Source organism: Protopterus annectens, chromosome 14.part0 (genome assembly GCF_019279795.1).
Source record: "Protopterus annectens isolate FY-2018-M chromosome 14.part0, PAN1.0, whole genome shotgun sequence".
Lineage (NCBI taxonomy): Eukaryota > Metazoa > Chordata > Ceratodontiformes > Protopteridae > Protopterus > Protopterus annectens.
In genome coordinates, this window is record NC_056748.1 from 989931374 (window position 1) to 989948120 (window position 16747).

Consider the following 16747-nt stretch of genomic DNA (forward strand, 5'->3'; position numbering starts at 1 on the left):
CCCCTTTATTTTGAGGATTAGGGAAGAAGGTTGGAAAATGGATAGATTGGTTGAGAGCCACACTGGACACCACTTTAGGCATAAAGGAAGGGTTAGTCCTGAGGGAGACCCTGTCAGCATGAAAAATAATGAAGGGTTCCACGGCCATAAGTGCTTGTAGCTCAGACACTCTTCTAGCTGAAGTGATGGCCAGAAGCAAGGCTGTTTTCCAAGAGAGGAATTTTAACTCTGCTGACGCTGCAGGCTCAAGGGGGGGGGGGGGGCAGCGTGAGCTTTTCCAGTACAAAGTTAAGGTCCCAAGCAGGGGCGAGGGGCTCTCCTTGGTAGCCAAGTTGTTTGCTCCTCTCAGGAACTGTTTGATGAGAGGGTGAGAGAAGAGAGGTGGCTCAGTGTTGTAATGAGCTGAGATGGCAGAGGCATGGATCTTAATGGGGGAGAAGAATAGGCCTCTGTGGAGTAGATCTGCTAGGTAATCCAGGATTAGAGGTAAGGAGGGCAGTGCTAAGTCGTCTCCTTTAGACTGAATCCAGGAACAAAACCTTTTACACTTATCAGCATAGGATTTCCTTGTATTGGGTCTTCTGGCTTAAAGAATGACGTCCAGCACCTGCTTGCTTACACTGGTCACTGGGGGAAAATTCAAGGAAAAAGCCAGGCTGCAAGATTCAGGGTTTGCAGTTGCAGATGCAAGACCTATCCTTCCTGCTGAGTGAGGAGGGTTGGGATCTGGGGTAGGTGCCAGGGTGCACAGTAGTGGGTACCAGTGCTGGCGTGGCCAGTCTGGGGCAATCAGGATTGCCCTTGGTCTGTTCTGTCTTATCTTGAGTAATATTCTTGTGAAAAGAGGCAGAGGGGGAATTGCATAGATTGAGAGGTTTACCCACTGGAAGGATAGGGCATCCACTTTCCAGGCCCTGCTGTGAGGTGTCCTGGTGCAGAATTTGCTGAGCTGGTGATTGTAGGGGGAGGCAAAAAGGCCCACCTCCGGGGTCCCCCATTTCTGGGTTAGAAGGCTGAAAGTGCTGGGGTCTAATTGCCACTCGTGTGGGTCTAGGAGATTTCTGCTTAAGTTGTCTGCCAGAGAGTTTTGTTTGCCTAGCAGGAACTGAGCTTGCAGATGAATATGCATGTCCAAGGCCGTGTTCCAAAGGGCCATGGCTAGCCTGCAGAGTGGGTAAGAATGGGTTCCGCCCTGCCTGTTGATGTACCACATAACTGTGGTGTTGTCTGTTTTTATTAGCAGGGGTCCTGGTGAGAGTAGGAATCTGAAAGCTGTCAGAGCTTGCTGAACAGCTAGCATCTCTTTTTGGGTGATGTGCAGATGAATTTGACTTGGGCTCCAGTGGCCCTGAATACACTTGTTGTCCAGATGTGCCCCCCAGGCATAGTCTGATGCGTCTGTGGTTAGGGTCTGGGTGGCATGGGGTTGAGTAAAGGGAAGTCCCTTGTTGTGGTTGCATGCTGCTACCCACCAAAGAAATTCTGTCCTTAGACAAGGTATGATAGGTATAACGGTTACCATGTCCTGAGAATGTTGGCACCAAAAACTTTTTAAGTACCACTGAAGCTTCCTCATATGCAGTCTGGCATATGGAATTAGTAGAATGCAAGAGGCCATGAACCTAGGGCCTGCAGGGTTTTCCTTGTGGATAGCTGGGTTCTGGTGGCCATTTGAGCGAAGTAGCCTGTTAGATAGGCTTGTTTTTCTGGAGTAAGGAATGCCATCTGGGATGCTGTGTCCAAGCTTGCTCCCTGAAATACAATCTTTTGACTGGGGACTAGTTTTGATTTATTTTCCTTGATAGTGTACCCCAGAGAGGTTAGAAAGTTCTTTACAAATGTCAGGTGCTGCAACAGCTTTTCCTGACTGCCTTCCTGAATCAGGCAATTGTCCAAGTAAGGGTAAATTTGAATCTTTCTCTGTTTGCAATAGGCAATGGCTGCAGACAGGCATTTTGTGAAGACTCTGGGAGCAGTGGATAAGCCAAAGAGAAGAGCAGAAAACTAATAATGCATAGATCCTGCCCTGAAACCTAGGTATTTCCTGCATGAGTCTCTGATAGGTATGTGCAGATAGGCTTCTTTTAGGTCTAAGGTGGCTAACCAGGCATCTTTGGACAGCATAGGAAGAAGCTGCTGAAGGGTGAGCATTTTGAAATTTGGTACCACCAGGAAGGTGTTTAGAATGGAAAGATCTAGGATTGGGTGCCAAGTGTCCTCTTTTCTGGGTACCAGGAAAAGACTGGAATAAAACCCTTGACCTATCTGTTCTGCAGGAACAGGATGAATTGCCCTTATGGAGAGCAGGGATTGAACTTGGTTTTGTGCCTCTGCCCACTGGTTTGGAGGAGGGCTTGGGAACCCTTTTGGGGTTGGCAGTGAGTGGAAGTAAAATTTGTACCCCTGGGATACAATGTTGAGGACCCATCGGTCTTTGGTGATGGAGGTCCAGTTTTCTGCATGATGGGCAGGTTTTTCTCCTAGGGGCACGAGCAATTGGGCAGAGATGAGAAGTCATTGTGAATTCTTTCCGTAAGGGGGTGGCTTAGCACTCCCTGTCTTACAAGTGGAGGTACTCCATTGCTTAGATCTCTGCATACCCTGAGACTGTAATTGGGGGGGGGGTCTATTTCCCCTGGGTCTAATTTGAGATGGCCTTGAGAGGGCTGGAAAGGACCAATGTTTCAAAGGGCAATGCCTACTGAATCTAGGAGGCTGCACTTGCAAAAAATCTTTGACAGTCTGCATAGATTTAGTTTTTTCTTCCATATTTTTTAGAACCTCTTCTGCTTTGGTGCCAAACAGATTGTCCTTGTTTAAAGGAGCATCTAGTAATTTTGATTTGACATGGTCTGGCAAGGTCTGCTGCTTAAGCCAGGCATGCCTTCTCAGTACAGATCCGGTGACTGCTGCCCTGCAAGATACTTCTAAGGGTCAAAGCCACATTGCAAGGTATGCTTGCTGACTTGGCTTACAGAACGCATAAGCTCCTGTAATTCTTTATTTTCTGCACAGTCTGTAAAGGTAGATAATTTTTGCTTAACAAGTTCCATAATATACTGCTGGTATTTCAGCATGTAAAACTGGGAATTCAATGCCTGAATGGCGAGAGTTGCAGAGGTGTATACTTTTTTACCCAACTGTCTAAAGCTCGGGAATCCCTGTCTGAAGGGGTGGGATTCTTAGCTGTAGTTGCTTTTATACCTTTAGGCCCCTGGGAAATGACCTCTGGGTCAGCAGTAGGATTTTTGAAAAGAAATCTGTGAGAGTCAAGGACTCTGTAGTACCTGTCTGGTTTCCTTGGCGCAGGGGGTAAAGTATCAGGAGTTGGACTGGATTCCATAAAGACATCATCCACAACATCCAGAACAGGAGGGATAGCTAATGGTCTATGTTGTGGCAAATCTAAAAATTCTCTGAGTCTCTTTTTGGACTGAGGATAATCCTGGCATTCCCAGTGGAAATGCTCTCTTAAAGTATGTAGGGTTTCACCAAAAGAAAAATTCTCCGGAGGGGAAGCAGAGAGGATGGAGTCTTCTGCATCTGAATCTTCATAAGCAGACAAAGGCATGTATTCATATTCAGAAATCTCAGGGTCGGACTCTTGGTCTGTTACAGCTGCTGAGGACAGGTCTCTTTTCCTCTTAGCAGGGGAAGGCTGGATTCCCCTAATCAACATAATCAGGTCGTCTGCCATAATCAGCCTTTGCAAGTCTCAAACTCAGGACCCTGCACACCATAGCCACAGTGATTTACCACTATGCCATTTGAGCTGTTGTGGCAAGGAAGCAGGTACTTGAGTTTGGGTCATCGGTTTTTTAGGCGTAGCTTGTACTCTTGGCCTTAGAAACTCAGAAGTTTTAGACAGAACTGAAGATGCGAAAGAAGTCGTCGGTTTGTGTCGAATATCGGTAATGTGAAGAACTTCCTCGGAAGCTGGTGCCTGCACAGCGGCTCCTGATCCATCCAAGGTAGAGACATCCACAAGTTCCATAGTCAGAGAAGAGTCTCGCGGCATACCGGACTCTGAATGGGTCTCGGTAGCGGCCTGTGAATCCATCGAAGCGGGCATCAGAGGCTGCGAAAGCGCCTCACTGAGTACCGTCAAACTGGCAACTAGCTTAACGGAAGCATCGGCTGCAGTTTTGGACCTGTGTGGTCTGTCTCTGTCTTTATCTTTACGTTTTTTTTGGAAGACTGGTAGTCGGATGGCTTACCGAAGCCATTTCGGAATACGGAGATCGACAGGGAAAGTATTTAGCGACAATAAGGGCCCGACAATGAAAAGTTTGGGCATTCAACAAAGGTGACAGCGAGGTACATTGTGGTCTGGGCCTAAACAGGTGATACAGTAAGAATGGAAACCTCGGTGTGGTATTTGTTTTCCACAGGCAAGACAATTGTTAACTTTTTCTGACATCGGTTACAGAAAGAAAAAAGGATTCCTGTGTCCCCAAGCCTAACAGATGCCAACAAGAAAAAAATTACAAATATGAATGGTGTACAAGATGAAGCCAATTACACTCGTACAAAAATTAGGGTCCCTGATGTCAGATTAGTAGGTTATTTCCTACTTAGAATGAAGACAGTGTTAATGATAATGGATCAACAATCTTCTAGTGTGCAGATGAAGAATGATCCACAAGAGTTACTCATCCTCATGCCTTCAGTGTTATTTATAATGGTTATTAATTTAACTGGTTTCTATACAGGAGATGAATCCTGTAAAGGTTGTGCTTAATAATATCATGGTCCAAAAGGCAAAAACATAGTTAGACTGAAAATAACTTTTAACATTCCAAAGATACTGCACTTCAGGGTAAAAGAAAAAAATGCCACTGTGACCTTCTGCCTTCAAACAGAGTTCATTGCAATCTTTGAACTACTGTTTAACTAAAGGCTTTAACAGTTCCCTTCCTGCATGGGTATGGGTATGATTTCTTTTTAACTATCAGTGACACAGTGGATTCCTCCACTGCAGATCTAATGGCCGATAGACAAGAAGCATTTATCTCATTAACAACTACAACAAAAAAGCACCTATAGTAGTAGGTTTTGAGGAACATTTTGCTTATGTGAAAACCCATGCTAAGTCACACTTAGCTAGCTGCAACTGTAAAGCACATACAGGTAAAGAAAACCAAGTTGGCAGCATATCCTGATTTCCTAGTGAAGTTTGCTACTTTCAAAGTGTAACAGATTTTCCTGAACTTTACTACTGTTGCTGTTAATGTGCTTTTCAATGTACTCTGAATTGTGCTGGCATGTCTTTGGAAAATAAGCACCCAGCAGACTTTACAGTATGCCCTACATTTTGAAATGCAGAGCAGCTGCATCAATTGTACCTTTACTGTAAATTTATGGTATTACAATATTAAACAAAATAAATAAATAATTAGTGGCATTTTTTTTTATTTGCATGTTAATAATGTCATATGAACCTGCAAACATCTATTTGATAATCAAGACAGTTTCTCTTTAAGATACCTATGTCAAATTTACAACTGTTAGCAAATATTGGTCCTATCTAAAAACCTAGGCTCTACCTCCTCTGGGTGCAAACCAGTGTCACATAGGTCAGAAATTCAGAATTTAAACTACAAAAGAACTGCCGTACCACTGTTCAGGCAGTGTTTGGTACTTACCTTGCAACAGTAGAATAGCTTGCAGCAACTGGTAAAATCCTGTTCACTAGTTCTTTCATTGACATATCCAGTGTTGGATCCACTATGAAAGAGCAATTCTGCCTGCCAGGCAGGATCTGTGCTGTAATATATCTGCCATCAACTCCAATTAGAACATACAGCAAATCCTCCACTATTGTCTGTTCTTGGGCTGATAAGGACATGGTACCTACAAAAAAAATATTCACATTATTACATTAATGTAATAATGAATAATAAAAGCAAGACTGTTCTGCTGCACTTACAATTACATTACTTGTTAAAAAGCCTAAAACTAAGAGCAACAACTACTACTATAAAAAAGCATTTAAGGCACTCAATAATGTAGTAAATAAGGAAAAAATGTGATTTCCCTCCATGCCGTTAAAAATGTATACTAAATGTGTAAAAAATATTGAAAATATAAATCAGTAACATATTTCTTTTCCTATGGGGTCACAGTTAAGCACACAGCTGCAGCATAACGTACAGCTTATGGCAATGCCAAACAGTATGAATCGTTAGTATAACATTTGTCAATGATGAACATGACTGTATTATGACACAGTGCAGCAAAGAGGTAGGAAGGAAGGAACAGACGAGACAGAGCTACAGTAACATGCACTATACTAAACCATGATATAAAAGTTTCAGTTATCAGTATTCATCTTTAAAATACTGTAAAAGTGGAGTTGATACAGTGCAGCATCTGAATTTCGCACAAACCTCACCCCCTCTCCCCTTCCATATTCCCAGATCATATACCTGCATCTACACCCCCCCCTCAAATCTTCCAAAACAAGTCCTCAAGGTACTATCCAAAGCCAAGAACACTACTTCTATGGGGTCAGATAACCTATAGGCAGCCTGAAATGCAACTTGTCAGACCCCTTACAGAGATTATTTACTATAAGTCTCCAAAAAGGCTTTGTGTCAAATGATTGAAGGACAGCAACAGTCATCCTCTTGCACAAAAGTTGGGCATCCATGGACCTGGGTAATTATAGACCTTTAATTCTGATCAGCCTCATCTGAAAGTACACAGAAAGGATAATTGTAGAACTGATAAATAAGGGCATAGGTAACCTGCTAACTCTTGACCCAAGCCAGTTCAGATTTGCCAGGGCAGACCTTGCCTACTTTACCTGGTCAACTCCTTTGAGAAGGTTAATAAAGCAATGGATAAGGGCCAGTCAGTAAACATTGCATACCTACATCTCGCAAAGAAATTCAATACAATTTCACACTCTGGTATCATAAATAAACTCCCCAACCTAAATGTAAATCCAGATGTAACTCAATGGATAGTAAACTGGTTCACAAAATTAGGGTAGAAGGCTTTTCCTCTTACAAATGATCAATTACTAGTAGTGTACCTGGGTTAAGTTCTTGCGCCATTCCTCTCTGCCATTTACTTCTTGGAGGTCAAAGTCGATGTTAAGGGTTTATGTCTGACTAACCCTGCAGGCGATAGTAAATCTGCCGCTATCAAAAACTCACCAGAGGACACGAAAATCATCCAACAGGGCCTTTCCCAAACCAATATTTGCTGTGAAAACCATGGACTAAAACTAAATGCAGAGAAATGCAGAACTGTATACTTTGGCATGCACAACTTCCCTTCTAACTATCACATTAACAACACACCTCTAAAAGTTGATTCCATAATCAAGAATCTGGGAAACTATGAGGACTATGAACTGTCCTTTTACGATCATGTATCCACTACTGTAAAATCCTTTTTCATTGCAGAGATTTTATCTAAAGGTATAGTGCCCAGGTCCAATCAGACCAATTGTTGAATATACTGTCCCATTTGGTATGTACCTGTTGAAGCACTTGTCACAACTGGAGCCACCACAATGATGTCTCAATAAAAAAAATAGAGTCTTAATCACAAAGACTATAGAAACAACCAAAATGGTTTCTCACAAAATAAATAAATAAAGGGTCTAAACTACAAAAACAATACAGACTGTCTCAAAGCTTTGTCTCTCTACTCAGTATCACACAGGGTACTAAGAGGCAACTTCTGTCTCGCTTATAAAGCTTCAACAGGCCCTGTTCTGTAAACACCTATTACACATTTGCTAATCCAATGGTAGTGTGAGCATTTGTGGAAAGGATCTTAATCTTTCCAGCAACAAAGATAGAGCATGTTGGAGTGACAGAGAATACCTCTTCTATGGATCAGTCTTCCACTCCACATAAACCAAAGTGCTTCTCTTACTCTACTCAAATGCGATTTGGATGAATGAACAGAAAACTGCAAATTCAGCCTTGATTTAGCACCTGTGTCCCTCATAGATAAGGGCTTCAGGTAAATGTTCCCATATTTCCTTGTTTTGACTATCTCTGGGTTATTTGTACACAAAACATAAGGGCTAGAAACTACAATGAGAATATATAGGAAGACAAGGCTTTTTAAGATCCTTACTGATTAATAGTCAAGTAAGTACCCATGAACCTTGACTGTATTAGTTCTTTAAACACATATGATGCCAGTCAGCATCCTCTTCAACACATTAAGAATAGTGATAGAGCATAAAGTTAAAAGGAAGGGATTAAAATCAATTAGATATATAAGGTAATGCCCCTTTACTATATGCCTGTAGATTTTTGCGAAACAACCTATACATCACCTTTGTCAAGTAAGCAGACCTTCCTGCACAGCAGAGCAAGTGCAAGCTGAAATAATTTGCATATTCTTGGAAGTCTTTATTAAATGACGCACCTTATGATCAATGGAAGTGAATAACTGAGATCAATTTTAATTTTAAAACAGTTTAAACAGGAATCCCCCAGATTACACTTAAGTCTCTGGTTGGCCTAGCAGACCTAAGACCCCACATATGCTACAGTGGTCAACCAAGAGGAAAAAGATCCCTCCACAATAGAAAAGTCACTGTAATTTTATTTGACGTGTCTGAAAACTACACTACTTATGTGAAATAAAGTCTTTTCATAGACTGAACTAAATACTCAAGTTATGTGGTCAATACAGAATGACATGACTGTGTTACTTAAATCCATTTAAACCAAGGAAACCAAAATGGTATTCTGTTTTCATGCATCCAACCATCTCTCTCTAAAACACTTACCTTGGTGAGACTCACTGGCAGCAATCTGAGAAGCGCAAGGTTGACTTTTTATCTCCAGCAACATTCTCCACCTCACTGTGCGATGATCTGCAGGTGTGTCAAGTGAGCTGAGAGATACAGTTCCTCCATGCAATCCTTCCAGCTTGTCCCTTAGCCTGTTCTTTCTAGAGCATTTTCTATGGGATGTTCTCAGGCACCATTCTCAGTAGAGCTCAAACCATCTCAACTAATTTCTCTCAACCCAGAGAAGGATCAGATCTACTGCAAGATCCCCCTGGATTGTCACATTCCTCTTTCTCTATCAAACTAAGTCAGTGCAGCTACACTGAATAGAAAGCCCATTTTTGTAGCTTGTATCAGCAGTCTCATCCTTTTGGTAACTACTCAAAGCTTGACAATATGTGAGGATGGGGCTCAGACTGATCAAGAAACTGAGAAAAATGTCATCCCCACTAATTATCACATTAATAACATACTAAGCACGCAATCAGTCATGAGGGACTTGGGCACCCATGTTAACAGCAACCTAACTTTTGACCACCAAGTTGCCTCCGTTGTACGGAAGGCTTTCTACATGGACCACCTCATAAATAAGGGTATTTCATCCAGGAACAAAGAGGTGATAGCATCCCTGTACTCCTCCCTTATCAGACCCATTACTGAGTACAATGCTCCCTTTGGCATGTACCTTGCCAAGCACATGCAGCAGCTGGAGAGACCACAGAGGTTCCTGACCAGGAAAATCCAGGGTCTTAAACACCTATCCTATACAGAGAGGCTAAAAACCCTGTCCCTCTACTCAGTCTCATACAGACTGCTTAGAGGTGACCTGTGTCTGGCATACAAGGCCATTTCAGACCCAGCCGTGATGGAGTTGCTGCATATCCGTAAGACAAACTCTACTTGTGCAACCTGTACACAAGACCTTAATCTGGTCTGTGACATTAACAAAACTTGTTGGCGGGATAGATTTGTGTCCTAAAGACTCCCCCGTCTGTGGAATAGACTCCCGCTCCATGTCAAGCAGAGTACCTCTCTCTAGCCCTCTTTAAGAGGAACCTGTAAGACTGGATGGGAAACAGAAAATATACCCCTGAGATCCCACCTGTGCCCCTGCTGGACAGGGGAAACAGGTGCTGACTTTGAGGGAACATGGGTGAAATTCTTGGCTAGGCTTATAACAGCCTCTGGGCCAAAAGCCTTGTATCCTATGAACCTATGAGAACTTCACCCTGCAATTTAACTTGTGCTAACCACCACAGTATGGTATAACACCTACAGTACTTTAATCACAACACCCATCCAATGTTCAGTCTTCTAATCTGTACATTCACTCATAAACAATACCCCACAATTCTTAAGCCCCTCCCCAAATGAGGTAGCTGCTACCTCCAGCTGCAGAGTGCAATCCACTATTTTCTGAGATAGAACCATGACCTCTGCTTTGGAGGTGCAAATTTTCATACCAATAACATCAAACTCAGCAGTAAACCACTCCAAGCTGGGAATCATAGTTACCTAATACTAAGAAGACATTACCATCTGCAAACAGTTAAGACACAACTCAACATCTCCAAGCTGAATACTCTCCAAACCTCAGTTGTGATTTGATATCCTGTCAATGAAAGTCACAAACAGGACGTAAGATGAGGCACACAGCCCTTACAGAATCTTACACCCACTACAAACATATCTGACATAACAAGGAGAATCTGAATACAACTCTAGTTTCTCAAATACAGGGCCAAACAGCATGCAGCGGTGGCCCTATAATTCCATACTCTCACAAGACACTCAGACTATAGTCATATGCCTCTTTCCAAGTCCAGAAAAACAGATGTAGGCAGGACTTCGAAGGGGAGAATGCCCCTTCTATAACCTATTAATTAAGACCTAACTTGTTGCTAGCTTATATCTAAAAGTAGAAATAGTAATAAGACTGGTACCTAATTTCATCTAACCCGATTTTTAACAATAAAGTGAAAATGAACAAAGAAAACCTAAGATGGCTTTGCAAAGTGCAAATGAGTTTATAACACTCATTGTACTGGGTTCATCGGAAAAATCAGAATTATAACACTTAGGAGGTCAATCTGTAACAAAATTGATTAGAATCTGAATACACTGGGAATAATAATACAATAAAACTCCAGTATTTATTTATTTATGAATTTGTTAAGCAGTGTAGAACGATGATCCACATGGACCCTTTATAAGTTCAGTACAGGTGTAAATTTACTGTCTCTCAGAAACACACACACGCACGCAAACACATACATGGAAGCAAACAAAGAACAGAGAAAAGACTACACCTAAATTGTGATGTAGATTACAAATAGCACAGGCTATGAACAACCACTGTACATTTATTGAAAAATTTACATATGATTTTACAAAGTAACAAAACTCTGCTTCATTAGTGATAAAAATCTCAGTACTCAGTCAAAAGTAGATAGTTCCAAAGGGTATTAAAGGAAGCTTCAAAATGAGCTTGTTTACCTGATTCTTAAAAAGTCCATGTTCCTCACTGTTCCACACTGAAAGCGTCTCACATATTCAGTACTAAGAATTTTTGTAACTAATATCCAAGGTAAAACTGAATCATATTAACTCATCAAAAGAACATGTTACATATATAAAGTAACACATTTTAACCACCCAGTGAGCTTCCTAGTTGAAGGTGTTTGTTATAACAGACGTTTTCTACATTTTGACCATTTATTTATTGCACATTATGACAGACAGTATTTCACATTTTGTGGAGGAAAGGTTAAGAGCTATAACTAACATAATGCAATAATGAACAACTGTAAACTAAGTTAATTATAAATTAATTTATCTTCAAGCTAATTATGGAACTGTACAAGGCTCCTTGTTCTGGCTCATATTGTTCTGTTCCTTCATCTGCAGCAATGCAATGGTCAAGTTCTCTGTAACACACAGGGTAGGAGAATGCATTTCTTATTCAAGGCCAAAACTGATTTAAGAACGGACAGCTGTGTAGAATCTTATAATAACAGTAGATATACTTCTCTTCACTGCTGTAGTGTTTTTTACAAAAGGGATTCCTTGCCAAGGGTAACCCAACATCCAGCCAGTATACCAAAGCCTTATGATTTTAAAGACGTTGTACGTCACCCGTAAGCGTCCCGCTCAAGGTGTGGGACATAAAGGAGATGTACAGAAAGGGATATACAGATGAACGTAACTCAGAAATTAATAGCTCCAGGAGGAACAACAGTCCTAGGAATAAGGAAGAACATGAACATCCAGAAAGAGAAAAAGGAAAGGAATTCCAGACCAGGAAGACAGAAGGAAAAGAGCAGAAAAGATGGGAAAGAACAGAGGGAGCGAGCGAAAACTGCAACACTGAAAAGAACATCTACTGTTACAGTACAGTTGTGTACTATGTCCTTTCATATCACTGTTGCAGTATTATTTACAAAAATGAGAATACAAAAGCTCAACAGGAAACTTGGGAGGAGGAAGGCATGCAGGATCCCTTAAGAAACCCATGCAGGACAGCTCCAGCAAAGCCAGCTCTTGCTCTGGACATTAACATCCAATTTGTAATGCTTAGTGAAAGCATGGACAGAGGTCCAAGTAGCAGTCTCAAGGATGGAATGGCTATCTAATCCTTTAAAAAAATCACCTGAGGAAGCAACAACAGTAGTAGAATGAGCATTTATAGAGGCAGAAAGACATTTTCCATAAAAGGACTAACAAAAAGAAATGGCCTTAGAGATCCAGGAGGATGTGGTTTGCTTAGAAAAAGCCAAACTGAGAGATCTGGGTTGAAAAAAATAAAAAGTTGCTCAGATTTACAAATGGCCGTGGTATCCACAGTTTGATAAACCTTCTCACTAGCAGACTGCAGAGAAGGAAAAAAGGAGGATGAAATAGACTGATTTAGAGATAATTCATTAACCACCTTGGGCATAAAAGAAGGATTAGTATGAAGAGACACCCTGTCCCTATGAAAAGAAAAGAAAAAAAAAAGAGGAACAGTCATAAGAGCCTGGAGCTCACAGACTCTTTTAACTGAAGTAAGGGCCAAAACAAGAACAGTCTTCCATGTACAATGTTGCAAGGAAGCTGAAAGTTGCAGGCTGATAAGGAGCCTGTGTCAGTTTTTCAAATACAAAACTGAGGTCCCAGGAAGGCAGAATAGGCTTCCTGGGAGTCCAGATATGAAGGACACTTTCAAGAAATTGTTTGACCTCAAACCTAAAGGCAAGAGGAGAAGTTAATGGCAGACAAGAACTACTAGCTGAGAGGTGAGCTTTAACAGAAGAATATATTAACCCAGTGTGGAGCAATTCACACAAATAAGGCAGAACCAGAGGGATCTCCACAGAAAATGGATCCTGGATACAAGCAAGGCACCAGACAGAAAATCTCTTCCATTTGGACGCACAATTTTCTTGGAAATGAGCTTCCTAGCATCCTGCAGAACCCTAAGCACATCCTCAGTAAAAGGTGCCTAAAAGAGATCAAAATCCTATCAACCACAATGTGTGTTGAAGAGCAGACAAGTGAGGATGGATCAGTGACCCCTTGTCTTGTGTGAGCAGGCTCAACCTGTGAGGTAACTTGTGGTGACTGAACCTGGCTAGGTGAAAAAGAAGGGAAAATCAATGCTGTCTGGGTCAAAAGGGAGTTACCAAGAAGATTTTGAGGGAGTCCTACTCTATCTCGAGCAGGACTCTTGGAATCAGAGGAAGGGAAGGCATAGAGAAACTTCCCTTTCCAAGAAAAAGAAAGGGTGTCCACCTTTCAAGTCAGATGACTTGGGATTCTGGTGCAAAAAGTGGAAGATTAGCTATGAACAGGTACAGAAATGGTCTGTGAAGGATCATATAACTGAATCTAAAATATTTACAGAAATGAATCTTTTTAGCCAGTTAGCATATGCAAACCACAAGTCTCATTACCAGGAGCTATCATATTAGCAAGAAAGGATGTTCACACATTCATGCCTCTGACCAATAAACAGATGCAATATACAAGATACTCAAGGACCACAACCAGTTATTATTAAGATAATAGGCAACCTGTGTCAGGAAAGTAAGTTGCATACACATACATGCCTGTGTCTCATTAAGTGTACAAAATGGGCACAATCAAACAATTAAACATAAGCCATGAAAACTTCAGTAAAGAAGGAAGAGGAAAGACAAAAGGTTCCAAGGATTAGACTAAACAGATGTAAGTAAATGACGGACATTGCAGACAAGAATAAAAAGGCAGAGATAAGGGAATTCTGACAGACGAGATTCATTGCATAACTGCAAAAGGTACAAACACCTGCTTGCACAGATTCAGTAAATAACTGTAAAAAATATCAGCATCTGATTCCAGAGATTTACTGAGTAACTGCAAAAATTCAACATTTGCTCCTAGATATTTTGTGAGTAACTGCAAAAAGAATGCTTAAATGCTCCCGGTCGTTGCACAACTGCAAACAGGATAAGCATCTACTCACAGAGATTCAATGAAGAACTACAAAAAGAGTCAAACTCTGCTCCCAGAGATTCACTGAAAAACTGCAAAAAGGATCAGCATCTGCTCCCAGAAATCAACAGAAAAACTACAGACAAAATCAGCATCTGCTGCTAGAGAGTCACTGAGTAATTGTAAAAAGGATCACCTTATGCTCCCAATCAGTCAATGCATAAGCATTTGCTCTCACAGATTCATTGAATAACCTGCAGAAAGGATCCATGTGTGATCCAAAAGCTTGACTGAACATCAGCAAAAAAAAAAAAAGGATCAGCATGTGCTCTCAGTCACTGCACAGCTGCAAACAGGTCATCTACTCATACAGATTCCATGAAGAACTATAAAGTTAGCATCTGCTTCCAGAGATTTGCTCAATAACTGCAAAAATATTAGTATCTGCTCCAGAAATTGACATGATAATTACAGAAAGAATCAGCATCAGCTACCAGAGATTTGCTGAATAAACTGTAAAAAAGGATCAGCATCTGCTCCCAGACAGTCACAGCACAACTGCAAAAAGGATCAAAATATACTCCCTGTGAGTCAAAGCATAGCTACAAAAAGGATCAGAACTTGCCCCCATACAAGATCCATTTAAAAAGTGAAAAAAATGTTCAGCATCTGCTCCCAGTCAACGTATAACTCCAGAAAAAGATCAGTATCTGATACCAGAGATTTATTGCATTACTACAAATATGATCAGTGTCAGCTCACAGAGATTTATTGTGTAAATTCAAAAAAGATCAATATCAGCATTCAACATCTAACAGAAAAAGGATTAGCATCTGCTCCCAGAAATTCACCATAAAACTACAAAAAAATAATGCAGAATGGATCAGCATCTGCACCCAGTGATTCACTGAATAACTAAAAAGGATCCACTAAATAAATGCAAAGGAAAGGTATTTCTCCCAAAGATTCACTGCATGACTGCAAACAAAATCAGCATCTGCTCCCAGGGACTCACAGTGCAACTGCTCCCAGACAGATCCACAGCTTAATGGAAAAAGGACCAGCATGTGCTCACATAACTACAAAAAAGGAACATAACTTACTCCCAGAAATTCATTATATAACTATTAAAGAGTATCAGCATGCTTTCCAGATTTATTAAATAATGGCAACAAAGTTCAGTATTTGCTCCTATGTAGTCACTGTATAACTACAAAAAGACTTCCGAAATGGCTGCTACAAGAGTTGAGTACCTGCTTTCAGGCAGTCATTGTATAACTGCAAAAATAATCAGATCGGCTCCCAGAAATTTAGTAAGTAACTGCAAAATGGTTCAGCATTTTCTCCCCGGGTTTCATTAAATAACTGCAAAAAGAACAGCTTCTGCTCCCAGAGAGTCACTATATAACTGAAAAAAGATAATCATCTGTTCCCAGAAACTCACTGCACAATTGCAATAAGGATCAGCATCTACTCTCAGAGATTTACTGAATAACTGCAGAAATATCAGCATCAACTCCAAGACATTGACTGAATACCTGCAAAAAAGGATCAGCAACTGGCCCCTGACAGTCACAGCACAACTGCAAAAAAGATCAGCATCTGTTCCCAGGCAGATACACCACAACTGCAAAAAGGACATCTACTCCCAAAAATTCATTGGATAACTGCAAAAAGAATCCATATCTGCTCTCAGTGATTCGATGGATAACTGCGAAAAGGATCAGCACCTGCTCTCAGAGATAAGTGACAAAAGGATTGGCATCCCTCCCCCTTACTTGCTGATGCAACACATTAGTCTTGTGTTATCCAATATGATGTGAACTGGCCCTGTGTTAATGCTGTCAGGGCTACGACTGTTGTTCTCACTTCTTTCATCTTTAAGAAATTGTTTTGTTCTTTCAGAGTTCAGACTACCTGTGTAAAAGAGGAATTCGAGATAAGCTTGTCAAGCACATCTATGCTGTACAAAATCCATTCTGGTATGTAGAATATATATTCTCTGTGATTAAATGGAATGTAAAGGAACTGCCTGAAAAGCTTTTTGTTCAGAACTTCTGAATCAATTTCAGTTCTAATTCTCTTTTTACTGTATGCATCTGGATGTGTCTTGCAGTTGAAGTCCTCCAGGGCTCTTATTACCCCCAATTATTTAACATATCTCTGAATGACCTACACTAAGTAAGCAAACGTGCAAAATCATCCAATATGTGGATGACTCCACCATGATCTATGCTGCTAAAACTGGATGCACTGCAATAACTAACTCAGAATTTCCTTACCTCTACTGAAACATCACTATCAGATTACCAACATCTTCTAACACCCCAAAAAATCCAAGCTCATCATATTCAACCCCCCCAAAAAAGCTCTATCCAGAAATCCCACTTCACTCTAACCTTCAAAAATGACATAAAAATTTAATTGGCAAGCCACACTAAGCTATTAATCAACGACAACTTGAAATAAGACTACCACATAAAGATGTAATAAAAAATAAAAATAAATTTGTCACCTTCTATTGGATAA

General features: G+C 40.9%; 1 protein-coding gene across 2 annotated transcripts in view; it reads right to left on the bottom strand.

Annotated features, from left to right (window-relative positions):
• Positions 1–16747, bottom strand: part of TUBGCP2 (tubulin gamma complex associated protein 2) — a 1158397-nt gene that overhangs the window by 942163 nt on the left and 199487 nt on the right. For both annotated transcript variants that reach the window (XM_044056780.1, XM_044056781.1), the window contains exon 6: positions 5646–5853. In XM_044056780.1, coding sequence (XP_043912715.1) covers positions 5646–5853 — 208 coding nt within the window. The remainder of the gene's footprint in view (positions 1–5645; positions 5854–16747) is intronic.